Here is a 27,487-nt window from a genome sequence, read left to right on the forward strand (position 1 = left end):
TCATGTTCAATTTATATATGAGAGCATTAAATTAACATTCTAGAATTTTAAATACCATAAACAAAATAGATGAGATAATGTAAAATCATATATGGATTTGTAAGCTGTTTTTTTTTTTTTAAGGGGGGGATGCATCATCATCATAAAATAACATCTAAAGTATTTAATTTCATACAAAATTACATTTTAGGTAAATTATCAATATTTGCTATATCACTATTTGTTTAAACCATTAATTTGAGAGTCGGAGGTTTGTGGCTAACATAAGTATAATATATAATATTTGTGGCTAACATAAATATATTTGAAAATTTTCCAAATTGCACTAAATTTGGAAAAATTTCAAATGGCATAATAATAAAAACTTATTTTCATATGCTCAAACAAACAGCTATTCATCATTTTATATGATGCTCTGGAAAAATTTACATTATGTCCGCAGTCTTGTTTGGGGAAGTTCTAAAACATTTCAGAGTTACTAAATTCTTCCACAATAAAAAATGGAAGATGTATATTTGAAAAGTTTTAATCATTTTTTAAAGATGTGCTATTTTAAATACCATAAAAAAGAAAAAATATTTCAAACAACAATTTTATTTTTTATAAGATTTCCATAAATCTATTAATTTCAAAAACCAATACAGAAACATAACAGAATATAATCACTAATAGTTCAAACTAAGCTCTCAATACACAAAATTAAATGCAGATATCTTTTTAGCCCCCTAAAAGAGAATTCTTATTTAAACAATCCAGCGAACGCAATTTTTTTGAAAATTTTTTTATTATTTACTTAAAGTGAAACAAAGCAATTTCATAAATATGTAGCATGTAAAACAGAAGTAAATAAATACTAATTGAAAATTGAACGTCAAATTAACTGGAAATACGTATGCTGACTTAAAAGCCATTCTTCAGTTTTAACTAGCGTTCATGAATTCTGAAGAAAAAATATAAATATCACTTTTCAGCTTTCAGCATGAATCATTTTATATACAAAGTTTCTAATGAAAACATTCTACAATAAAATTTTTGGCTGATAATGCACAACACTCAGCAGATGGAAACGTCACAATACATCAAAATCTATCGGAATTCATATATCTGTATACTATGCTCTGGTACATGAGTTAATGTAAGAGATTGATACCTACAAAAGAAATGGAATAAATGTATCTTACATTTTTTATACATTACAGTAAATATAAAGAATTAAATACTCCAGAACAGATTATTATACATAATAATTATTTAAATGTTTAATACCATAAGATAAAAATAAATTATGAATCAATTAAATAAATGCTTGAGTATGATAACAGAAATTCTGATGCATGTCTTACAGTAAAACTATTTTCCATTTCCTGAATTAGAGATTTATTCAAAAATGCTACAACTTATTAGCATACTCACATCAATGCATGACAGGTCACAGTGCAGTAACTTCAATATGGCAAGAAATCTCATTACTGCAATAAGTCCCTGAACTGCTTTGCTTAGGAGCTCTTAATTTAGAAACTTTTAAAACCTGCATTTTATATCAAACTTGTAAAAACTTTTAAAAAGACATGCGAGCTGGTGTTGTTCTATCAGCTCTAATACTAATATCAGGTAACACTAATGAGCCTCAGTGCAGCCTCAACATGTTCACACAGTTCATATTTGAAAAAATCAAGATGACAAATAGTTAAAACATATCTTCAACAAAATGACAGGAAGGGGTGGCGAAGAAAGAAGAAATTACGAGCTATGGAGAAATAGATCATGATTACTCCCACATATTACTCTTGTCCATACATTGCCTTTGATTTTTTAACTTTAGAATCAAATTGGAATGCTTATCCAGTCTTCCTAATAGCATGAAATATTTTTCACAATTTTCCTTTTTCAAAAGTTCGAGTTTTCTTTGAAAGAATGAAGGGTATACACGACTGATGACAACAAGGAAAATCTGTAAAGAAGGCTAGGCACAATTCAATAAGGAAGCTTATTAAGAGTGCTTCAAATATAGGGAATAGAATTAGAGTGTGGTATATCACAAAAAAAAAAAAAAAAAAAAAAAAAAAAAAAAAAAAAAAGAAGAGAGAGAGAGAGAGAGAGAGAATCCAAAGGTTAAATAAATTACACATTCAAAATATTTAAAAAAAAAAAAAAAACCACTGCATTTTTTAAAAATAAATCCTTAACATTAATTACATTTCAACAATTAGATTTCAGAAAATAATGATTTCTTTACAGATAAAATAAATAATAAAAAACTGATAAATATCAATGCATTTTTTTAAAGGGAATGGATTAAAGTGAGCAAATCAGATCATGCAAAAAATTCATTTTTTGCTATTTCTACCCTTCTTCCTTTCAATAGTTATTCCATACATTGTAAAATTATCTCCTCAAAAGATTACGAACACTTTCAATGTAAAAATCATCATTTCTTAGGATGATACTTGATAGCTAAAAAATTACTAAAATAACAGCTGTCAAAAAAAGCTTAACATACCTATAAAAAGTTTCTAATATAACTTTCATAAGAAAAATATATGACACATATTTCATACATTTAAGTGTACAGCAGCATAACCATGAATAATCCAATATAAAAAGATGACAATATGACATTAATAAATTGAATGGCAACTTCTGCAGAAAAAAACTGAAAGTGAGGTGAAGGTAAATACATACTTGGAAGAAATTTTACAGAAATAAATAATAAAAAATGGTTATAATATGTTTGAAATAACACTTACAACAAATAACCAAATTTTTAATAAAATATTTAAACAATTACCATTCAGAGCTTCTGTGATAATAATAACCTTCAATGGTTGATGTAGATTTTTGGAAACATATATAATAAAATCCAGCAAAAGATGCACCACTAATGTCTTTTATTGTATGATCAGGGACTAGAAAATGTTCCTGGAATAACATAGGTTTACAAATTGAAATAATTTCTTAAATACCATACTATTTAACACATTAATGATAGGAGAAAACAGATGCAGAGGAAGACATTTTCAATCATTTTACAGTTTTTATTTTCTTCCTATTATACTACTAAAATATAATAAATACCATATCACTTTAATTTATTAAGTATTATTATCTATTAAATACTATATCAGAATTTAAACTGTAAAAGGACTTAAAAATTTGAGAAATAATAAAAAATAAAAATGACATCTAATATTTAAAAAATATATTTATTTACTCAATCAAGTACTAAAATAAATATAATGAACTACCTCATTTATTGAGAATCTTCTGTAGCTATAATGTCATTTACAGTTTCAGAGCTTGAATTCTCATTTTCATTAATTCACCCGAGTGTACCATTTCAGTGGCACTTAAATCATTAGTGTAATACCATGAAAAAAAGGGGGGAGAGAGAAAGAGAGACACTCTCGGAGGAGAATATTGGCAGAAACAAGATGTTAAAATATCCACTCTGATTTAAGCCGTGCCAATTTCATGTCTTAAAAATCTGAATAGAAAATAAATGTGGCTAAATTTATAATAAAGTAATACAGTATTTAGTACATTGTAAGGGAAAAAACTACATTATTCAAAATTTGATGGCTCAAGGTTTGGTCTTTTCTGGGAAAAAAAAAAGGGGGGGGGGTGTTACACTCGAGAGACTACAGTACATAGCAAACACTATCTTTCAGGAATTGTTGTGGATAATTTTGCAAATTGGTATGTTTACATGACATGAGTAATTCAAATTAAACTCTGCTCTGCTGTGAGATGTCATAGATGTAAGTTTCATCCACGTCTGTTGTCAAAAGCAATTACTTTTAATTATTTTTCATTTGCTGACAGATTATGACAATTCTTCACTCATTGGTAGACATGCATATTAAAGCACCAAAAAGAGTTTAATTTCAATATATGCTGTCATTTCTATTTACGAACAATTTCTCAAAAGTAATTTCACATTGACAAATTTTAGGTACCCAAGTCTTCAAATACAACAAAATCATAAACATTCATACCTTATCCAGGAATTTCTACCAGAGAAATAGAATGAATTTAATGATCAGAATTCCATTCAAATGATAGTACTAAAGAATGGCTAACAATAATAAATACTATTCATTAAATTATAGTCTATGTTGTGAATTATGTGTGCTATTCAGTTTCATTAAAAGTAAATTCCTTTCATGGAGAATGTAATTAAAAAAAGAACAGAACATCAACAGGGGCAAAATTTTCCTTCCTGGAATTCATAAGAGCATTTTCTCAAAAGATTAATCTTTTATTACTTATACAAAGCTTACACCATTGAATCGACTACTGTGACTATTCTTAAATAAGTGAAAATAATGTCTTTCTTTTTCAGTAATATTTTTACTGGGGGGGGGGGAAACAGCAGATTCTTGATATTGATTTCATGTTTTAGTAAAATTAATTCATGAAGTTTGTTTGGAAAGAAAATCAGCATTTGAAGCAAATAGCAATACAATATTTCCAACTTTTTCAATAAATTTATACAAAAATAATAAACAGAAAGAAAGTAATAATAATAATTTACACACACACACACACGCACGCACAAAAAAAAAAAAAAAAAAAAAAAAAAAAAAATTCTGCAAGCATGCATTTTTTAAAGAATTTTCATAATAAAATGAAAAATAATGGATGGGATTAATCATCTATAGGATCATACACAACGTGCATGATCACTCTTAACTTTCGCTTTACGAGTTTCATTCATATTTTTCAATTTATTGTGAAAACTCATTAAAAAATGCATGTCATCCTCATAGATTTCTTGCGAGATCAACTCATCATTTTGTTCGGATACGATGTGCTCCATATTAAAAAAAAATGTCACCTTCGATATGACAGCGAAATCGTTTAAAGAAAGCTGCTTCGTTTAAACTGTGCTCTGATTGGTCGACACTTATCCCAAACTCGGTGTAAAGTTGAAAACTTGTGCCACAAGCCTTGAATCAGATTATGTGACAGAGCACAGACTGGTTGCCCTGGCAACGCAGCTCGGCTTTAACCACTTAAGCCCTTTATGCCCCCGTCTGAACACAGCCTTAGTGAGTGACTCAGCACTTCAGTCATTAAATGAGGTGGTGCACCATCCTGCTGCAGAATAAAGCTAGGCATATTCTCTCGTAGCTGCGGCAGAAGCCATAATTTGAGCATATCGAGGTACACTCCTCTTGTCACAGTGGTTTCAGAAAAGAAGAATAGACCACAGATAGTTTCATGAGATATAGCAAACATATTAACCTTATGGGAATTGTGTTGGTATTGCACTGGTGCATGTGGATGTTCAGTGCAAAAAAATTCTCATGTTATGCTTATTTACTAATCCAGAAATAGGGAAAGTTGATTCATCACCGACTACTAACTGTTTCAAAAATTCATTGTCATCCATGGCCTCATAGAAAGATAATCAACTTAGTAGATCTTTGGGTTTCAGATGTTGCACCAAATGAAAACGATACTGTTTCATGAGAACTCTTCATACAGTTTTCTGTGCTACTCCTAGTTCTAATCCAGCTTGATATGTCGATTTTTGAGGGCTTCTCACATAGCTGACTTCAATACGTTCAACTAAGCTTCTTCTACTGAAGGATGACCTGTTGATTTTCCTTTACAAATGCAGCATGTCTCTTGAAATTTTTAATACCAATGAAGAATTGCCTTGTTATCCAGTGCTGTCTGTCTATATTTTGTTCGGAAGTGGAGCTGAACAGGGACAACAGACTTGCTAACATGAAACTGAAGCTTTTGCTGTTTGCAACAACTGACTTTTGCTGTTCTGTAGCCATTTTACGATGGCACTGTTTTTAGTTTTTCGAAGACAATTAAACTTCCAGTGCCATCTATTTGGAAATATTTAAAACTTGCTTATATTACCTCTACATGTATATACATTTTTAATGAATATTTTATAACATTTTGCATAGTAGATTTATGAAAATGGGGCATTCATTTTGACCTACTCTGTATTTTAAGATGGACACACACATATATATACTGAAACAGTTTGATGGTAGTGTTACCACCAATGTAATGTTTTTTCTTTTAATGACGAGTACTAGCCTTTTCTAGGCTCTGGCCAGATTTAACGGTCCTTTTATTTTGGAGGCACCTAACAGGTGGCCGCCATTACCTCCTGCGAAGGGACAGACAATTTACACTCAAGTCATTTCTGGGATTCAAATCCAGGTCCTTCAGTATGACAGTCAGAACCACTAACCCCTTTCCCGCCTGGGCAGCTACATATATAGTATGAAGATGCAGTAAATGAAAGATGAAGCTTAACTTACACAAATTTTAAATATTTTCCTTGTTAATGTTGCAGAATATGTTAAGATTAAATCTGAAATATAACATACTGGTTCTTAAAGCTTTAACAACATACATAACAGAATTTATCATACGTTTTGTGTGTTCTCTTTTGCTCACATCAACTGCATAGTCAAATAATCTGAAACAGACTTTTGAATAAGAGCATTATACCTTTTTACATTATTAAATTTTCAAGTTTAATTTTGGCTGTCTAGAATAATAAAGCAACACAGCGGACTTTGTTTTAAGAATTTCACGCGCTGACTGAAAACATTGTGCTTTCATGTTTCAGGACCTTTATTTACAACAGACAGGATTTTTTACTTTTGAATGAAAACAACCATTTTTTAACTCTTATTTTCATTTATTAATTTATACATATTTTCTTTTAATACTTTCAGTTATTATTAAGATGTAATATAGCTGTTAATCATAATTCTTTCATGTAACTTAAAAATTAGCAAATATTTAACCTTTTAACTAGAATGGAACATAAATATCCTGTTAGACTTTTTTATTTACCTTGAGGAAGGGAAAGTCTCATATGTTGATTTTGATGTTTGATCTCTTGATGTTTTCATTATTTTAAGTGAAAATATTAAACACCCTAAAATAATTAATTTTTTGGTCCATAAATAATTGCATATTTGAAAAATATCTTAAAATTATTTTATTTATGGGTTGTTAGTATTCAGTTACACCATTTGCATACAAATTTTTACCATACCAGTAAAGTGTAAATTTTTCAATGAAACATTTTTTAATTTTGCATTTGAAAACTGCTGGGTAAAATAATAACCAAGAATTTGAAAAAGACTAGAAAAGAAGTGCCTGCACTTCACATCTTTGAAATGCTGACATTTATTAAAACATACAAGTCTGGGAACATAACCCTTTTATGCCACAAATCATTATCGATTTTACATAAATTCAGCAGCAGTTTTCTTTTACTTTTCTTTCAATCTATTTTTACTTTTTTTGGTAATATTCAACCACATAAAAACAAAAATTAAATATATTTAGATGAAAATAATGCAAAGCAAAAATCTTGCTCATTTAAAGTATCTAGAGGTAAAATGCATATGATATGTAAAAAGAAATACACAAAATTCCTACTTTGTGATTCAGTTATTTTCCCTTCAATAACATACACAAATTTTTAATACAGTCACAATTTTGCAAAAGTCTTATCTATTATCAAATGGGGACAGAATAAATTACAGCAATTTTCCCTGCTAAAAACTTAATTCTTGTAATAACATTCTAAGCATAAAACAGATCTATAAGTAGGATACATTATTATTAAACATAATTATAAAATAAATTCTATAGTAAAATCAACTTCGTAAAACTTACCAAGCAATTAATACTAATTAATAATGATAATAAAAAATTTCTGAAACATTTATATTTGACACTTATAATATACCCACATATTTTCAGGAGGATTAATATTTTATCCCATATTATTAGTTACATTTTATTTACATAAAGCTAAAACTTTTTTTTTTTTTTTTTTTGATTCTTCCTTTTATGCCTTGTTTTGTCATATACTTGCTCAGTACAGAGGTTTAGTAAATACCAGGCAGTCCAAGTGGTAGAGGTTAAAATGTGAAGTAAAATCATAATCAGCATGATTCAGAACAGAGGGCAGGCTGTTGTCACAGCTACTGCTTGCCTGGAGAGAGACCTGATCAGAACAGACATATAAATGCCTGGCTCTGCCATTGCTGATAAGTATTGAAAGTTAATTATGTTGTGAATGTTTAATCTAGCTGGTGTCATAGCTTCACATAGAATAGCTGCAGTAATAAACCAGTTAATATGCTGTAAGGTTCCAATACACTGCTAAAGCATTAGAGGTGATAAATTGTTTTGTATTATTTTAAGTCTTACTACTAGCTGTAAGGAATAAAGTTTTACATTAATTTTTACATTTCTGTACTGTATCTTGTGCCCACTATAAGGCAATACTTCATCTTACATGTAGAAATAATGAGCAGTTAGTTACAGATACTTAAATTAGGTAGTGAGATACCCTTAGTCATCATATATTTACATGGTTTAAAAGTTTTTTTTTAAAACAAATTGTCAAAAATTTTTTAAAACAGTTTTACTGGAAGAATTAAAAAAAAGGGAGGTTCAGATTTTAATTATTGCTAAAAAGGGTTCTTTTAAAGTTTAATATGACTTATCAGTACAGGTTATTAATAGACACAGATCAGGTGAAACGGCAAAAACATTTGATAGGATATTAGATGAATATGCATAACATGGGAATATTATTTATCTTCTGCATGCTTAAAAAGTGAAAAAATAGGTAATGTTATTCTGTTAAAATATTTAATGTTTTTAATGAGATACATCAAGAATTAAATGCATTTTTACTTAAATAATTCAGGTTTAAAAAAAATTCTTAAGTATTGCATCAGTTGCTTTTAAATAGTTTAGTTTGTTAACTAATGCCAGACAGATAAAATATGAAAGAATAATATTTTAAGTTTTTCTGAATCCGAATTGCAACAGATGCGGATGAAAAGCAAAATGATGCATTAAAGTGGAATATCGCCAAATTGCCTTTTGAGAATAATAACACTTTTGGGCTACAAAAAGCTGTATTAAAACACAATTTAAGAATATTTTACAATTTAAAATGACAGATAATTACATATATCATTTATGTCACTGACTTTAAAATGCTATTAGGATAATTATACATCAAAACCTACAAAACACACAACAAACTATTTATGTGTCTTTTAATTTGAAAACTTTTCATAAATTTTAGCTAATATGTATCAGTGTTCTTCTCTTCAGCATCTTTTTTAGGTTTATTGATTTCAATAGTCTCTGCTTCATCTTCTTACTTGTTAATGTTTCAATATTATACTTCTACACCACTAATTTTCTTTCTTTTTATGTAATCAATTTCTTCATCAATAAGTTCCTTCTTCACCTTAGAGTTCAGATTTAATTAAGGATTTCTGTTACTCTAAAAAACTGAATGTATTAAAATGCAATGAAGAAACTCACAATTTTATTTCTTTAGTAATATGAGCATTGAGAGTAAATATGAAATAATATACAGTGGTGGCCAAAATTGTGGACACTTTTGGAAATTTTGATGTTTTTGAAATTTGTATGCTTATAGAAAACGTTACGTTTCACAAAATGCGAACTTGTATATATCATTTTAAAGAGAATTTATTACTGAATTCAATACAAAACATAAAATTCAATTATTTACAATACAGAAAAAGTTAAACGATAATAGTTATCGATATACATTAGATAGTGATGATTGCAGTGAGTTATCAGTACTTAGTAGGGTACCCTTTATTTTTGATTACAGCTTCACATCAACGTTTCATTGAGCTGACAAGAGTTTTAAGCTCTTCTTTCATTATTACATGATGCCAGGAAACAATTATAGCCTCAATTAGTTCCCCTTTATTTGATGGGCGCCTCATTGGGACAAGAGTTTTTAAACGGTGCCACAAATTTTCGATAGGATTGAAGTCAAGACTGTTTCCTGGCCATGACAATTTAATCCTCTTTGTACAAAACCACTCTTTCGATGTTTTGGCCATGTGGCAAGGAGCAGAATCCTGCTGAAAAATAAACGAAGCATCGTTGGGAAAGAGATCTCTGATGGAAGGTAGAAGTTTTGGTTCTAGAATAGTGTCAATGTATTTTCTGGCATTCAGTTTCCCATCGATGACTTGAAGGCAATATCATCTGCTGACATGCATGACCAAATCATAACAGTAACTGGGTTCTTCACAGTTGTTTGAATGCAGTTACGATGTAGCTCTTCTCCTATTCTACGTCTCACATATTTTCGACCATCACTACCGAATAACGATATCTTAGTTTCATCACTCCATATAACTTGTGACCACTGATCATCATCTGTCCAATTAATGTGTTCCTTTGCCCACTGTAGTCTTTTTTTTTCATTGCTGAAAATTAAGATAAGGCTTTTTTTATGGAATTCTACCTCTCAGTTCAATATCTGTTAATCTTCTCCTGATTGTTCTTGAACTGACAGAAACACCAACATCATTCAGATCACTTCTTATGGCCGCTGATGACATTTTTCTATCTTGGAGACATAAGACATAGTCACATCAATAGATGTGGTGCACCTTTTTCGTCCTTTTCCTTCTTTGTATTTTATTGAATTTGTCTCCTGATATCGTAAACAAAACTTTCGGACTCCAAATGTAGTCACTGAACCACCCACCTGTCTTGCAATTTCAGCATAGGAAAGACCACTTTCTCGTACCATAATAATATTACATCTCTTTCTAGGTGTCCAATCTACTCTTTTATTTGATGTAGTTGCTTCTTGACTAAATATTAAAAATTTTTACAAAAATTCCTACTTGTAATTGCAGTGTATAAGAAACAAGTCCTCCTTCTACAGAACAAAGCAAAATAATGAATTGTTTCAAGTGTAAACATGATGTCAGCTTCTACAGCAGTTACCAACATTTGATTGGTTCTCAGAAAAAGAACAGTGATTGGCCAGGAAAGCTAGACATTACAAACCATTTCACAACTGTGTTTTTTATTTATATTAAAGTACATATAATTTTTTGGATTTCAAATAATTGAATTTTGTGTTTTGTATTGAATTCAGTAATAAATTCTCTTTAAAATGATATATACAAGTTTGCATTTTGCGAAACGTAGCATTTTCTATAAGCATACAAAGTTCAAGAACATAAAAATTTCCAAAATTGTGGTATGGTCAGGGTTGGTGCTAGAGTCACCATGGCAGAATTTTTAGAATTTAGTGAAGCACCAAACAACAAAATCTAGAGATGGCAAAACTTTTGAAAGTTAGGACAAGTACTGGACAGCAGAATTTAGGGGTGGCCGAAAACTTAAGAATTTATGACCAAGAGAGATTTTATGAGAAAGCAAAATATCTGGCAAGGCCAAAATTAAAAGACTTATAAAGATCAAAAATTTTTTCAAGGACTGTACGAACCCTGAAATAAATAAGAACCAAAAACAAATCCAAGTGAAAGGAACCTTACAAAGCAAAACAGAATGATGCTCAGATTTGGTATTGCTACTGCTTTTAATCTTATGTGAATTATGAAATCATTGCTAAACATTTTTTATATCTGAATCTACGAGGGGTAATCCAAAAAAAAGTTTACAAGGCAAATGAAAAAGTTTTTATTAACAATAGAAACAAGATGCAAATGGGAATCAAGAGACGCATCTGGCCTTCACTTTTCCACATAGTCGCCAAACCTGTTGAGGCATTTGTCAGAACGTTCGACCAACTTGTTTATCCCGTCTTGTTAGTAATCAGGGCTCTGCTCATTGAGCCATTTCTCGGCAGCTGTTTTCACTGCATCGTCTGAGGTGAACCATGTTCCGAATAAGTATCGCTTCAACGCCGGAAAAATGAAATAGTCACTTGACGCCAAATCGGGGCTGTATGGGGGTGATTCCAGACCTCCCACTTGAACCTTTGCAGCAATTCCTGAGTCTGGCGAGCTGTATGGGGCCTGGCATTGTCATGCAGAAGAATGACGCCTTTGCTCAGTAATTCAGGCCGTATGCCTCGGATGGCTTTACGCAATTTTGTTAAGGTAGCACAATAATGATCGGCCTTAATGATATGGCCACGCTCCAAATACTCGATTAGGATAACAAAAGCCGTATCCCAGAAAATGGTTGCCATCACTTTACTGGCAGAGGGTGTGACCTTAAACTTCTTTCTCGTCGGTGATCCAGCATGTTTCCACTCTATCGTAGCTCTTTTGGATGTGAGGGTGAAGTGATGAAGCCACGTTTCATCACCGGTAACGATGCGATCAATGAAGTGTTGGCCGTCTGAATGGTATCCCTGAAGAAATGTGAGGCTGCACGTCATTCGAGTAGCCTTATGCTCCATGGACAACGCACATGGAACCCAGCAGGCACAAATTTTGGAATATCGCAGCTCATCGGTTACGATACGCTGAACGTTACCATAACACAGGTCCAACTCTGAGGCAATCTCACGCACGGTTACTTGTCGATCCCTCTGCATGATTTCTTCAACACATGCCGTGTTGATATCCATCCTTGAAGAACATGGATGGCCGCTCGCTTCCATATTGCGGTTTTCCACATGCTCCCTGCTTGCTTGATAAGAATGACACCATTTCACTACCTGTTGTCTACTCATTACTTTGTTCCCGTATGCATCAGCAATTTGTCTGCGAATTTCAGATGCGGCCACATTCTAGGCCCATAAGAATCGAATTACGGCTCGCACCTCTACGCGAGACCACTTTTCTAAACGTCGCGCCATTACTGTCACTCTTAAGTGTTGTACTGATGCTACTTACTCGTAAAACCGCTGTAGGACAACTAGCGCCATCTGTCAACCACCCCGGGTGGAAATATTCGCTCCAAAATTATTACGTTTCAAATGCTTTCTGCTTGTAAACTTTTTTTTTGGATCAACCTACGTACATATATCTAAAAAATTTCTTATTTTTATAAATACGTCTAAAATTATTTACTTTAAGATGGTGTGTAAATACAGAATACAGTCAAAAGTCTTTAATCCGGACTCGTCGGGACTTCGGTGATTTCGGATTATCGAATTTTCCGGATTATAGATCATCAGTATAAATCTGGTAAGATGGCATGCAGAAATTATAAAATTAAAAATATGAAACCGTAATTTATAAAATAATGAGCAATTATGATCTAAAGGGTATCAAAATTTACAAAAAAAAAGCTTAATATTTATTTGTTTACTTTATTAAACATTTCTTTCAACGAGCGCATGCGTAAAGCATACATTATGCATAGCCGAAATTAGAAAATTGCAACCAGAAAACCATTTGATTTGTATTCGTGATATTTATAATGACGAGGAATGTGATTTAAATCATATCAAAGACGAAGTACATCGAGCTGAAATACTACATTTAATAAGGAATTATAAGCCGAATAAAATAAAAACATCTGCCATGAAGATAACGAAAGTGTTGACAGATCAACTTCCAGTTCATTGCGCACCGCCACATTCCCCCTCCGCAGAGCAGCGTGAAATTGATAAACAGATTTCGGAACTGTTAGATAAACAAAGGATATGCCTTTATCCATTTTTTGGAGCAATTCCACTTTTTGTTTGATGGACGTCGAAACATACTTTCGTTTTCGTAGATCCTTTGGGAGCTCCAGCATCGGAAATTCTATTTGACATAATCGAAAGTTCAAGCCTAAAATTGCTCTTACAGTCTGCAAAAAATAATAAGCCGGATCCAATTTGAAGATTAAGGAACAACGCAATCATCAACATTAACTGAAATAGACAATTAGATAATTTTAGCCTATACCGTCCGTTATACATTAAACGCGCAGCGAAAGCGTATTCTGCGCTTGTGCACACACAAATGCGCAGTCGTAAAGGTCTTACGCGCACGCTTAAACGCCTATGCGCATACGTCAAAGCGGCGCATGTGCAGAAAGTTTTTAGCTTTGAGGTCCGGATTATGGGTGTCCGAATTAATGACGTTTGACTGTAATATAATCTAACATTTTTTTTCCAAAAAACTTTTTTCAAAACCTTCTTTAAATAAATCGGAAAAATGACTGACTTAAAAAAAAAAAAAAAAAAAAAAAAAAAAAAAAAAAAAGAGGCTGATACTATTATACATATACCAAATATAATTAACATTATGGAGCTAAAATTTTGAGTGAAAAAAATACTGGTCTGATTTTTACAAAACTTGGCACCTGAGATGTAGAATTGAACTATAGGACAAACTTGGCATGCCATTTCAGAAAATGTGTGATTTTATGTCCAAAGACATATGTTAGAACATTTATAAATAATAGCTGAATGCAATAACAGTATTCAGAATGCTTAACTAGTATGGAAAGAAAAGGAAAAAAAGGAGACTTTTATTTTAAAAAAATATTTTGTTACTTATATTAGTAATAATTTCTATCAGTTTTTGTTTTAAGCCCAAAGAAGCGTTAGCCCAGAAGGGCTATTAGTCTTCAGGATTTTGCGTTGAATCACTATAAAAGTCCAAATCACTTTTCAAATTGTTGCTACCAAATATTATCGCCCTGTATTATATTTAAAGAAATTAAATAATGAAGAATTTGCATGAATGTATGCATGTTTATCACATTGTAAAAAAACAATGGTACCTAGAGCCATCATATTTTGAATAACATAGCCCTCCACCTGAATATGGACACCTGGAAGCCTGAATTTTAAATTTGTTTTATTGTGTGTTTCATATTTCATAAAACTTCAACGAATTTTTGATTAACAAACTCGAGTTCAAAGCGAGCAGTTGCAACACTGTATGGGAAAAAACATCTTTATCTCTAGCGCGCGAGACTGTCTATTGGGAATTCTATGGTTATGCCGTTTTTAAATATTTTATTGTGTATTTCAAATTTTGTAAAAATTTTATTGATTTAATGAATGAATGAATTTTTTAATTAACAAACTCAACGATTTCAAAGCTAGCAATGGCAATACTGTACCAGGGGGACATTTTTATCTCCAGTGCCCAAGACTGGAAATTTTAAAGATAGGCTGGTTTTAAATATTTTTAGCCAAAAGAAACATTAGCCCAAATGCTCTTGAAACACGTATGTAAATGATAAAAAAAGGCGCCTTTGGGCATAATAAAAAATTTGAAAGCTTTCAGATTTTTGTGCTCACTTTTGTAAAGTTATTTTAACAAACGTGATTTTTTGCTAATGTTAGGATCTGTTTGCTCCTACTGTTTCCACAGGAATATGTAAAAAGAATGAGAATCTCAGTTAATGAAGGAGGATTGACAATGGTTATAATATTACAAGAAAATTCTTCTGCTTACACCTGATGCTAGCAGAGAAATTTTTAATCTGGTGAGTGTCCCTTCTGGCTGGTGCACATTAGATAATGTGTGAAATTTGAGTCAGCTAACAGGATGATTTAACTTCTTAATTGTATATAAAATTTTATGTGTTGTCTGTTGACGGTGAATTTATATTTCACGCTGAAGTCTACAATAAATTTTAGTTTTTTTTTTTTTTTTAATTTTATGCTAAGTTTGTGTTCATTTTATTATTTTGAGTTTGCAGTAGAAGCCAGCATGAAACATTGTCTGCCAAGTTTGGAGATTAGACTTGTTTAGTTTAATCAAACTGAGTTTAGCCTTGTAGTTTTGAATGATATTTCCTGCATTAAATACTGAAAACATGCAATCTTAATACAATTCTAACAATGATACTTTTAAAGCAGTAATATTGTTAGAAATGCATTATGAGTGTAAACATATTTTCAGTATAAAGATCATGAATGGAATCACATCGTGGAATTCACTATATTTACAATAAAAGTAACTTTAATATTAAACAAACAAAAACAATTATTTCTTAACATAAATATTTTGTTTCCATAACTATACAAATAAACTGAAATAAACCTTGAATAATAGTAAAATGATCCAGGTTTTTGGAACACTAAAACTACACTAGTCCTTAATCTACGTTATACAATTTTGCATCATGAAGAATTTCAGAGAGAGAGGGAAGGAAAGATGGAATCATATTTATTTAAGTAATCACTTACTTTCCATCGCATGAAAACATAATCAGTATTCTTCAGTTCATCATAATCAAAACTGTCTGAATTAAAGCATTTGGCATATTGATAAAAGGAATGAAATTTATTCTGAAAAAGTGGAAAAAATGTCAAAAATAAATTTAAAGTACATTCTTTTTACATTAAGTTGTTTAAAACAGAATATTTATTACATATGGACATATTAAGTTTTGGCTCTTTTACACATGGTTATGTTTTGCATGTAATGCTTTATTACACAAGGATTTACAGTTCAAAATCAATAGCAGATAAGGGCAAAATAACAAATATAACCATTAGCGAACATTTGAAACATTTAGAACAAAGAAATGCCTATCTTAACAAATATTATACTTCCCACATGTAAAAATCACATTATATTCAGCTGGATTTGAAGTCAAGCCCATTAAAACCATAACAGTAGAAAAGGATCTTAGTAAATATGCTTTAAACATCGTTGAAAGTAAAAAAGGGAAGAAATGGATAATGATGCACGCAATGGAAATCCTGCAAATGGCCAGATTTACTAATAAACAGCTTCATTTATTTGAAAAATATTTTATTATTTCTGAAAAAAAGGCAAAAGAATTAAATATAGTAATTTAATCCAAAAAATTCAGTGAGAAATATGGAAGAATTCTTATTTATTTACTGCTATGATATTTCATTAAGTTTTTTCTTTTCAAACAGCTGGCCCAATCATAAAATGATCATTATGATTTAAGCTTTTATAAACGAATTATTGGTACTTTTCCGTTTCGCTGGCGCAAATCTCGCCAAGCAGACTTTATTAGCGACAACATATGGTGTACACATAAAAAATGTTAACAAATGTTAGTTCTCAGCATTTTTTTATTTTAAAGGCATAAACATTTTAATATTGTTTAAAATTTTGTAAAAAGCCAATAAATTTTTAAAAAGATATTAATTTAAGAATTTACTATGCTTTCATAGTTCCACATCCTGATTTGCCTTTTCATATCACGTGACCCCAAGTGATCTAAACTCATGTAAACTAAACTACAAAAATCTAATTCTCTCAGTAATTATCTACATTAATTTCAAGTTAAATCTTAATTTGGAATACAAGTTTAAATGCAAGAATTATTTCAGTTCGTACGAATAGCTTACTCAGAAATTATGTAAAACCGTAATGCTTTGCTAGTGCATTCTCATTAGAATTGATGAATTTAACCCTTGACTTTGCCTTTTCTATATTTTCGCCTTCGGGTGAGCGGTGTGATTGCATCCTAATTGACTTAATTATCGCGAATGGCCTTACAGCATAAAATTGAACTATCTGGTAAAAATTCTATGTAATTGTATGCCAGTATTGAAAGAAACAATCATTCTGATAAGAAATGGCTGTGAATTGTTTTGAAAATGAGGCGTAAAAGGTTACCAGCGAGGATATTAAGCTTGGCATCAATTGTACCATTACTGGCAACTTTAATACCTGTGCCGGCAAAACGGAAAAGTGCTGAATTATTTTTAATCCTTATATTTAAAATTTGCTTAATTATTATGCACAATCTGTTAATGAACAATTTAACTACTTCACTTTGCTTAAATTATACAAACTTGTTTATTTATAAAAATGGTTGGCTTTATTATTAAATTGCAGACTGTGTAGTTCAAAATCATAACTGTCCTGTTGCATTTTCTCTTGGCACCAATCCCCGAAGAAATTTTATGAAATACGCAATATTTTGATTTTGGAATTTTTTGAATTTATTCCTTTATTATTATTATTTTTACACTACTTCACAGCGTAAGTTCTTACTACTTTGAAACAATTATAAATTTATTGCAGTTTTCAGTGCATTATTTAGTTCAAGGCTTTATTAAACTTTTATTTCCTTTTTAAAGTTACTAACATACATTACATACCAAAAATCATACCTCAAAAAAGTTATTGGAAGCATACAACAACAATAACAAAAAAGAGAGGGCTAACTAAATTCAGGGTTCATATACATTTCTGCACATGGAAATTAAGTACTTTTAAGGACCATTAATGAAAACAATTACAAACCTATCAGGAAACTGGAACTTAAATAAAATTTCAATATATTAGCATTATTTTAATGAAACTTATCAATGTTATAATGATTAAAAAAATCAATGAAAAATTACCAGACTTCCAAATAAAAAATTTTCGACAGAAATTGATCTTAAAATTGCTAAAATGTTGATAAGTTGCCAAATTTAGAACCATGTAATAAAAGAATTTACATCCCCAAAAGCAAAGAGTTGTTTAAGAGCTCATCATGAGAAAAAATGAAATAATTTCAAAATGCTTATATTTCACTTCTTGCCCAGAAATTCTGAGCAAATTATAACCCATTCATCCATTCAAAAGAAGACCATATTTATCAGTAATCACCAACAATATTCCTCCAAAATGCTAATTCACATTTAAAATGGCATTGTAAAAAAGATAGAAAATCCAGATGATTAAAATTAAGGACATTCTGCCGATTTTGGCTGAAATTAAGAACAAAAAAACTGATTGAAAAAAAAAACCCTAAGGACTTGTAGGGACTAATAAGAATCATACGAACCCTGTAAATTACATAATAAATGAAAGTATTTCAATTAGTAAAATAATAGTGTTACATAAGAACGATATGAAATAAGTTCAAAAATTAGTTTCTTCCATATATATGGGTCATGCAGTTGAATTTTACTAATTTTGGCTTTAACAATATACTTTTGCTTGTAACATGAAATTGCTTTCTTATATTTTGAAAATTCAACACATTTTAAAAATATAAAACTATACTAAAATTTGAAATACACAAATTAAAAAAAAATAGTGTAATCTGAAAGGATCTGATGCAAGGTCCTCTAATTTATTCAAAGATGGCTTGTAGTACAAAAACGGAAAATATTTCCCATACACTAACGGCAAGTACCAACAAATTATGAACAGAATGACAAAACTAACATATGAAATGCTTTTTGATAGTGAAAGCACACTGAATAAATTGAAATGCAGTGACTGTGATCCCATAAAAGCTTAATCTTTAACTAAAATACAAAATGAACCTTCAGAAACATTAAAATTTCACCAATTTATAAAAACGCAGATTTATTCACATCTCAAGCAACTGCAGTTTGTTGCTTGTAATAGGTTCATTACTAGTCACTGCTCGAGTTGGCCTCTGGTCACAGTGTTAACCACAGGGAGTTTAGATGACAACTATTAGGAAAAAAAAAAAAAAAAAAAAAAAAAAAAAAACTAGTGTTAGGACAGTCAGATGAGTTCTGTTAACCTGTTCGAATATAGCTTGGAAACATGTTAATGATGACAAAATACTTTGATTTACAGAAGATTTGAGCAGACACATCACTTTGAGCAACCAGGGGAAAACAGGACTGTAACATCATTATACGAACAAAGTTAAATTCATGCTAGTAGTAATGTAGGAGAGCAGTTGATAAACAAATTGAAAATATAAATAGCAATACAAAACTATATAAAACATTGATTATGCATAAGGCTTTGACTACAGAGAGGAAGTATGCCACTGTACTATTGCTGTAAGACATTTACACAGCGGAAAGTGATTAGGGAAGGCTGCATATAGCCTGGCATGGCTGAGTAGGCAGTAGCATAATATGCAATGATTGAACCGATTTTATTTTGTGTAGATCTGTTAATGCTAGTGTTAGGGGCTCACAATGACTAGGTATGGAAGCTGGATATATAACTCTGTTTTTATAGAAATTTTCACATGTGAAAGCTACTTAAAATCTATATAGAAGTTATTTGATACCTGCGTAAAATTCGGTACTTACGTATTATCGCAACCAGGTTGGTGCGATTTGTAAGTTTGAGTAAAAAAGTATGAATAGAAAGAAAATGTACATTTATTAATTACAGATAATTTTTAATACAGTTTTTTATATTATTTTGTTTTAAAATATAAAATAGCAATTAAACCCTTCCGGTTTCGAATTTGAATAAGTTGCAGAATTATATTTTCGGCGGAAATCTTTTGGCTATTGCATTTAACACTGATTGAAAACCGTCTTCGCTATTAACAGCTTGAGCTTGGCGCCATATAAATTCGATAAGGTATGAGTCAAGATGATGACGGGCTGTTCCTCTCTGCTTTTTGTTGCGCCATTTGGCTGAGCCTCACATGCGCTCTACATGTTGTGTGTGAACGCCCGTGTTGGGATCCACAAAGTTATATTTGTGATTAACAATTCCATGCAAAAATCCAACATTTTTGAACTCACTTGTATTGTATCCTTTCCAGTAATCCGAATAAATGATGTTTCCTTCCTTGATATTTTCGCAAATTTTTTCCATGAGGGTAATGGCGCTTCTGTTAGGTACAGTAACCAAAAAAGTCTCTTTCTTTTCTCGGCAAATTCCGCCAAAAACCCATTGCTGTGGTAGTACACGCCCAGTGTTATTTTTTCTTTTTACAAATAAACTTTCGTCTAAACACGTAGGGTTGCCGTAAGTAGGGTCGCCAAATTTGGCGGTTTATGCGAATTTTGGCTTGGTTGCGTTAATACGTAAGTACCTAAAATTCTACCAGCATGTTTTAGGTGAACTTAATTGTTGTATTCTTTCAATAACAGAATTTTTAAAAATGTTGGTGTTCATTCAAAACAATATGGTAAGAATTCAAATGTTACACTAATGTACCAAATAGAGAACAAAGAATAATTGTTTAATTTATAGAATAATAATAACTTAAAATCAAATTACATATTTTGACAATTGATAAACATTTTTATGAAATTTGGCTTTGGGGTTATCTGTCTGGCTGACTTATGCAAAAACTAGTTCTGAAAAAAAAAAAAAAAAAAAAAAAAAAAAAAAAAACTATGGCAGCCACAATTTCAAGCATAACATTTTCACCTCAACTATATGTCCAATCACGTAGTTTGGCAGTACATAGGTTCTAAATGACATGTTTCACAGGTAAAAGAAGTTTGTTTCTCAGAAAAGTTTCTCCTATACTCATGCTTCGTTAGATTCGATAACCCCCATTACACACAGCATTAATATTCTACATAACATTAATATGATGACAGCTTTAAGTCAAATTACAAATAAAAAAGTATTTTAGACAGTTTAAAAAGTACAGTGATACCTCTTAAGAAGTCTAGTTTTGAAAGTGATCAATATTTTACATTACTTTTATTTCAGAGCATAAGTCATAATTTGAATATTACTATTAGTCATATTAGCTAAAGCGATGCCTTTCAAAATTTATTATCTTGTGATAGACATGCATATAATTGCTCTGAAATAAAAGTGTTTCCAGTATGGAAATTATATAAATGCAGTAATAATATATAAACAAATACAACTATTAAAACTGACCAATTACTATATACTCATCCATAATTGCTAGTAGATATATATTATTATACAATAAAAAAATAAACTTCATTTTCAAAAAGTCATTATTTCAAAAACTTTCAAATTACGACTAGGGAAATTATTAATCTACAAGATTCATATCCAGTGTTCATAAAATTCATCTGCAGCTATGAATGGTCATCTTGGACTAACTATTCTCTACCTTTTTCTCCCCTTGCACCCCTTTCCCCATTGCTAAAAGACAATTCTACAATTCTCCTCCCCTTTCCTTTCTAAAGCTAGAAAAATACAAATATATATTTACTTAATTATTTTTAATGTCCTTTATAAACATAAAAAAATATAGAAAATTTTGGTAAATACCGAAACTTGAATAAAAGCAATTTTTTATATTCATACTAAAAGTACAACTAAGTAAATGGCTAACTGCATAGTCACCGGATCGATCAGAACAATTGTCTTACAATTTTACTGCTGATATATAGTACACATTCTTTTACTTAGTCATCCACTTATATGCCTTCAGCTAATTATATTAAAAAACTTCTAACATTTCTTAACGAAAGAACATTAAACACTATTAAGCTTACCCAATGTTTCTTATCCACTTCTTCATCAGCATCCCATTTGCGGGTTAAAAATGGATATTTTTTACTAATTATTTCTCCATCAAAGAATGTAGTTAAGGTTGGGTATTCTTCTGTTAGACCTTTAATTTTTAAATAACCACAAAGATAAGCATTTTCTTCATCCACATGCTAAAAGGTAAAAAATATAGATTCAAATAAAAACAAAATTATTATTGCATGATAAAAAAGTTAATGATTGATGCATTTTTTAAAACACGAAAAATGATACATTGAAGTTTTTATTATAATTGTTGTTTTACTGTAAGATGGATACTATATCTGCAAAAGCATTTTAGCTTCCAAACTTAAATACCTTTAAATACAGTCCATGCTTGTTATTTCTAAAAGCAACACTTATTTCTAAAATAAAATTTCAAATTAAAACAAGTGAAATCAAACAAGCACACTAATTCTACTTACTGTGCAAGTTGTAAATATTTACTTCCTACAAAAATAATTAAAAATTACAGATTTTGTTTCTTTCATTTTAGATATTTTAAAAACAATTTTCTATTTTTATTAACAACGATAAATATCAACTTTATTAAATTAAAAATTTTCTGCGTTTTCCAGTCTTTGGAGGAAGGGGGAGATCAATAGCATTTGCAATATATTGTTACGAAATGTCCAGGCAGCTTCCCCACAAAGCAGTTTTACGGTTGCCGGCGAAAATTCGCCCATTTGGCGACATGTCATGGACGGATGGAGAACCTTTTGGAACGAATTTTTACCGGTTTAGCTCAGAATGTTCTCGAACACAAGCCAAAAACTATATAAACCCTGCTGATATGCGGAGAGAGAGTGTGAGATAGTTAGTGTCTCGAGTTGGTTACTCCATGTGGAATCAGTCGAGTTGACAGACGGTTAGCGAGTGCCGAGTGGGTCGTCGAATGCATCGCGTCTTTTAGTGTATTGCAGTTAGTGCATCGTCGAGAGAGCCTGTTGAGCTCCAGGAATGACTGAACCGAAGAGTAAGGAGCTGTGCTCTGTGTGTCGTCGAGTGCATCGCGAGTTGTAGCGTGGACAGTCTCGAGAGTGCGTGGAGTTCCAAGAATGAACGAGCAGAGTCGGGAGATGTACTCTGGTGCTTTGCAGTGAAGCTATCTCCATCGTTATAGCCTGATAACCTGGAGGCTGTGTAAATCTACGAACCCCGTACGAATGTGAAGAAAGGAAATAATGTAACAACTGGTGTCAGGAGTGGTGTTTGCGAGTGAATGTCAGTGATCCGCCTGCAGAGGAAAAGAAGACTTTGATGGACTTGGCTGAAATGAAAGCCGGACACGAAGAGATGGGAGCTGAACTGAAAGAGATGAAAGCCAGACAGGAAGAGATGAAAGCCGAAATGAAAGAGTTAAAAGCCGGATATGATGAGATAAATTCTGGATATAAAGAGATAACGGCTGAGATGAAAGCCAGACCGGAAAGATGAAGACCAGAGGAGAAAAGATGAAAGCCGGCCGAAAAAAGCGGCGAGGGTACCTCCCGCAGATGAAAGGAGCTTGCAGAAGAAACTGGGGCCATAAAATAAGATGCGGAAATGACGGAAGTGGCACCGGAAGAATCGGAGGATGAAGAAATAAAGGAAGTAGCTGGTAAAGTATCAGAGAAAGCTAAAGAAATAAAGGATGAAACACCTTATGAGATTAGAGAAAGAGAACAAAAAGATGAAGAAGACACTTCTCATACTCAGATGTCCGAAGTTGAACTGGAAGACAGTGATAATACTGTTTGTAGAGACGAAGAAATAAACGAAGTGGCTTGTACAGCTTCTAAAAGAGGTGAAGAAATAATCCGTGTAAATAAAGTTCCTAATTCTCAAGTGCCTGAAATGAAAGAAAGTGAAAATGTGACTGTTAAGTTCAACGAAACTGATAGCGAAACTACGAAGTCGCAGTTAGCAAGAATTGAATCACCTGAAAATGCACATGATGCAGAAATAGAAGAAGCTGATGTACAGCTTACGCAGAGTGCTCCAGTATTGCAAGAAGATTCACCCATTTCACAAACCAAGTGTGTGTCTCCTAATACAAGTTGTACAGACACCAACTTAATTTTAAGCCAAGATACTTGTGCTTGTGAAGAATTGGGTTCCGTTCATGACTCTGATGCAAAATTTAGAGCTGGTTCCCAGAAAACGAAGTAAAATAAGCATGTACCATCTGCTAAAAATACCGAGGTGAATTGTACGCATGCCGCGAAGTAACTACAGAGTGGTGAATGAACTGTTTTAGATTTTTCTAGGATGAAAAGTCTGCCTCTTCAGACTGTGATATGCAAAACAGAAAGGTGTCTGAGAACTACAGCGGAAAAGTATTTGACAAAGATATAACTTAATGAAAAGACAAAGACTGAAATTCATTCTGAACTTTAATTTGTATAATTTGAAATTGTTATGTGTTTAATTTGCGTATACAACTTGTACATAGTGTAAATATTTGTTTCTTTAGTTATGTTATTTATTTACTTATACCTCATGTTTGTTTAATTACGTTTTGTTTGTATCGAATTAGGCTTCTGACCAAGGGTCGTACTGCCCGGAACGTGCAGTCCTTGGGAGCGGGCAGTGTTACAAAATGTCCAGACGCGGTAAGATAGCTTCCCCGCAAAGCAGTTTTAGGGTTGCCATAAAACGGCAAAAGCAGGGTTGTCACATATGACGAAAAATCGCCCATTTGGTGACATTTCATGGACGATGGAAAACCTTCTGGAACGAATTCTTACCGGTTTAGCCCAGAATGTTCTCAAAACCAAGCCAGAAACTATATAAACCTTGCTGGTATGCGGAGAGATAGTGTCTCGAGTTAGTACGTACGGAGACAATCGAGTTGACAGTCGGTCAGCCAGTGGCGAGTGGGCCGTCGAGTGCATCGAGTCTCTTAGTGCATCGTCGAGAGAGTGTGTTGAGCTCCAGGAACGACTGAACCGAAGAGTTGGGAGCTGTGCTCCGTATGTCGTTGAGTTCATCGTGAGTTGTAGTGTGGAGTCTCGAGAGTACGTGGAGTTCCAAGAACGACCGAGCAGAGTCGGAAGCTGTACTCTGGTGCTTTGCAGTGAAGCTGTCTCCACCGTTATAGCCTGATAACCTGGAGGCTGTGTCACTGATTGTTACAGCGTGTGTATAGCAGTTCTTAGACAACTGTAAAACATGACTTTGGAGCTGTCCTGATTAATATTGGCTCAAAAAAGTGTGTTTCGATACTTCATCAAGTGTCGTTGTTATTAACTCCAAATCTAGGAACATGAAGGAAGAAAATAACGCAATAATATTTAAAAGTTACTTATTGAGCTAACTGAATGATATCTCTATCAGATGAGAAAGCAATTTATTAACACATACGATAGTAAATTATTTCCAGATAGAATTTTCACACATTCTCATTCTAGATCACAATCAGTCATAACAAAATCATCAAAAATCAGCTTTTTATTAGTTATTTGTATGTATGATTTTAGAGGTATATTTTTAGAGATATGACACAGGATTTTTGAATCATCATTTCAGTCATGAATCACAGTGGCTTTTTTTCTTTTTCCTTGGTTTTTGTCTATCCAAGCAAAATAGCCATTCCTCAAAACTGTTTGCTTCCATCCCAGACTTTTGCATTACTTTGATGAGTTACAAGCAAAATTAATATTTTTAAGGACTAGAATGTCTGGATTTAGCAGGCATTTTCTGTAACCAGCATATTGGCAGACAATGCAACTGTTATTTCACTACTTAATTTTCTCCGTCATTATATTATAATTCTGCATCATTTAAAAATGAAAGATATCTTTTAAGAAACAGTTTATTCTTATCTACATTAAATGCCATATATTATGTCTTCTAGAGCATACTTGTTAGTTATGTTCTTCAATCTATTCTTTTTCCACACATCAGCAGAATTAATTTCCCGAACCTGTTCTTGAAAATGAACACTAGGTTTGTATGAGTTTTAATGTTGCTTTATCAGAGTCCAATTTTTCAATAAAATTTGGATTTTTATTTTTAGCTAATTTCCAACCACTGGAGTGTTTTCTTTTCTCTCTCTCTCTCTTTTTTAAAGTTTTTTGTTATTACATGAGTTTAAGCTATTCACACGAAGATGTCTTGTTTTGAAGTTTTCCTCCTTGCGTCAGAATGAGTACCTACATTTTTGTCTTTTTAAATCAAATCTCAGATTTTTAATGATGGTAAACAACATTCTTTCTAAAATGCTGAATGCTTAGCCATCTGAAATTTAAATACCTTAAGTCAGTATCAGCAAGATTTTTTTCAAAATTTTACATCTAAAAGTATTGTGTTCTATTTATTTTAGACAGACATTATGAGCAATGTAAAAATAAAACAGTTGCATTTTTTGTTTTAATATTAAAGTAGGTAGTCATGGACTCCAGCTCTCCAGATCAAAATGAAAATAAATGTTCAACGGACAACTTTTAACCTTGCCATTATACCTAGGGATCAACTATGTTTATACTCCCATCCTATAATTTGAATATTGTTAAATGTTCTTTCATAGAAAAATTCTCAACTGTCTCCCTTCAGAGATCATACTTTTTACACAAAAAGTTTATATTTTCACACAATTGTAACTACTTCCATAAGAAGAAAAGTATTTCCACTAAGATTTAAAACTGTTACTTCATTTGCATTAAACTAAAATCACATTTCTAACATTGTACTAAAAAATATAGATTTACTGAGAGTTAAAATATTTTCAATCAATTTTTTTCACTGCTGCATAGTCATCCAGTATTACCTACTTGACAGCCACTGAGCTAGGTCATTGCAAACTTGAGCTGCCTATCTACACACTTCAATTGTTAAATAAATAATGATAATATAAAGGTCACTCCAAAATTTTTTAGATGCATGCAAAGTGGATAAGTGGTAGAAAAAGGCAACAGTTGGATTGAAAATATGAACTATTTTAGCCTAGCAGACGGTTTTTTTATTAGCCAACTGCAAATAGTTTAGCATAGAATAAATTTTTAGGAAAGATGGAGTGGACGCATCAACATCTACAATTAGCATCTAGAAATGAAGGTCAATCCCATGCTACTGTATTCAAATGCTTTATGGAATTTCACAGAGGTCACAAGTCTTTTTAGGATGAACACACAGGAAAGCCTTTGTCAGTAGTAATCCCAGATAATGTATCTGCCATATGAAAAATGTTAATCAATGCATCTACCAAATGATAAAGAATGAACTTAACATGGGATCTGGTGCCGTACCTAAAATTGTAATTGAATTTCATATGAAAAAACTAGTTTACCCAATAGGTTAAAATATAAGGAAAAAGTCAGCATACAAAAATTAAACTTTTATATGTACCTAAATACTGTTTATTTAACGGAAGTGACATACCTTATGAACTTAAAAATTTTCATTATCAAATAACATGAAATGTTCATTACGTTCGTCTGCCATTATATATTCAGGCATATCATTGAATTCTGTTTCATCTTCACCATCCTTGTTACTCTGGTCAATAAATAAATAATAATCCCCTATTCCACAACTATTATGCGTTTTAAACGTTCTACATGATAATCTCTATTCTTCACTAACTTTCTACTCCTTAA

The 27,487-nt window shown here is 31.7% G+C and overlaps 1 protein-coding gene across 1 annotated transcript in view; it reads right to left on the reverse strand.

Annotated features, from left to right (window-relative positions):
- Positions 1–578: 578 nt before the first annotated feature.
- LOC118197058 (glucose-induced degradation protein 4 homolog) overlaps positions 579–27,487 on the reverse strand; it is a 45,428-nt gene continuing 18,519 nt past the window's right edge. The window contains exons 2-5 of the mRNA XM_035368534.2: positions 21,875–22,042; positions 15,920–16,021; positions 2,789–2,919; positions 579–1,150 (exon numbers count right to left, since the gene is read on the reverse strand). Of these exons, the coding sequence (XP_035224425.1) occupies positions 1,087–1,150; positions 2,789–2,919; positions 15,920–16,021; positions 21,875–22,042 (465 nt within the window). The 3' untranslated portion in view covers positions 579–1,086. The remainder of the gene's footprint in view (positions 1,151–2,788; positions 2,920–15,919; positions 16,022–21,874; positions 22,043–27,487) is intronic.

This window comes from Stegodyphus dumicola, chromosome 8 (genome assembly GCF_044657685.1).
Source record: "Stegodyphus dumicola isolate Sdum_Otavi_A_Nest chromosome 8, ASM4465768v1".
NCBI lineage: Eukaryota > Metazoa > Arthropoda > Arachnida > Araneae > Eresidae > Stegodyphus > Stegodyphus dumicola.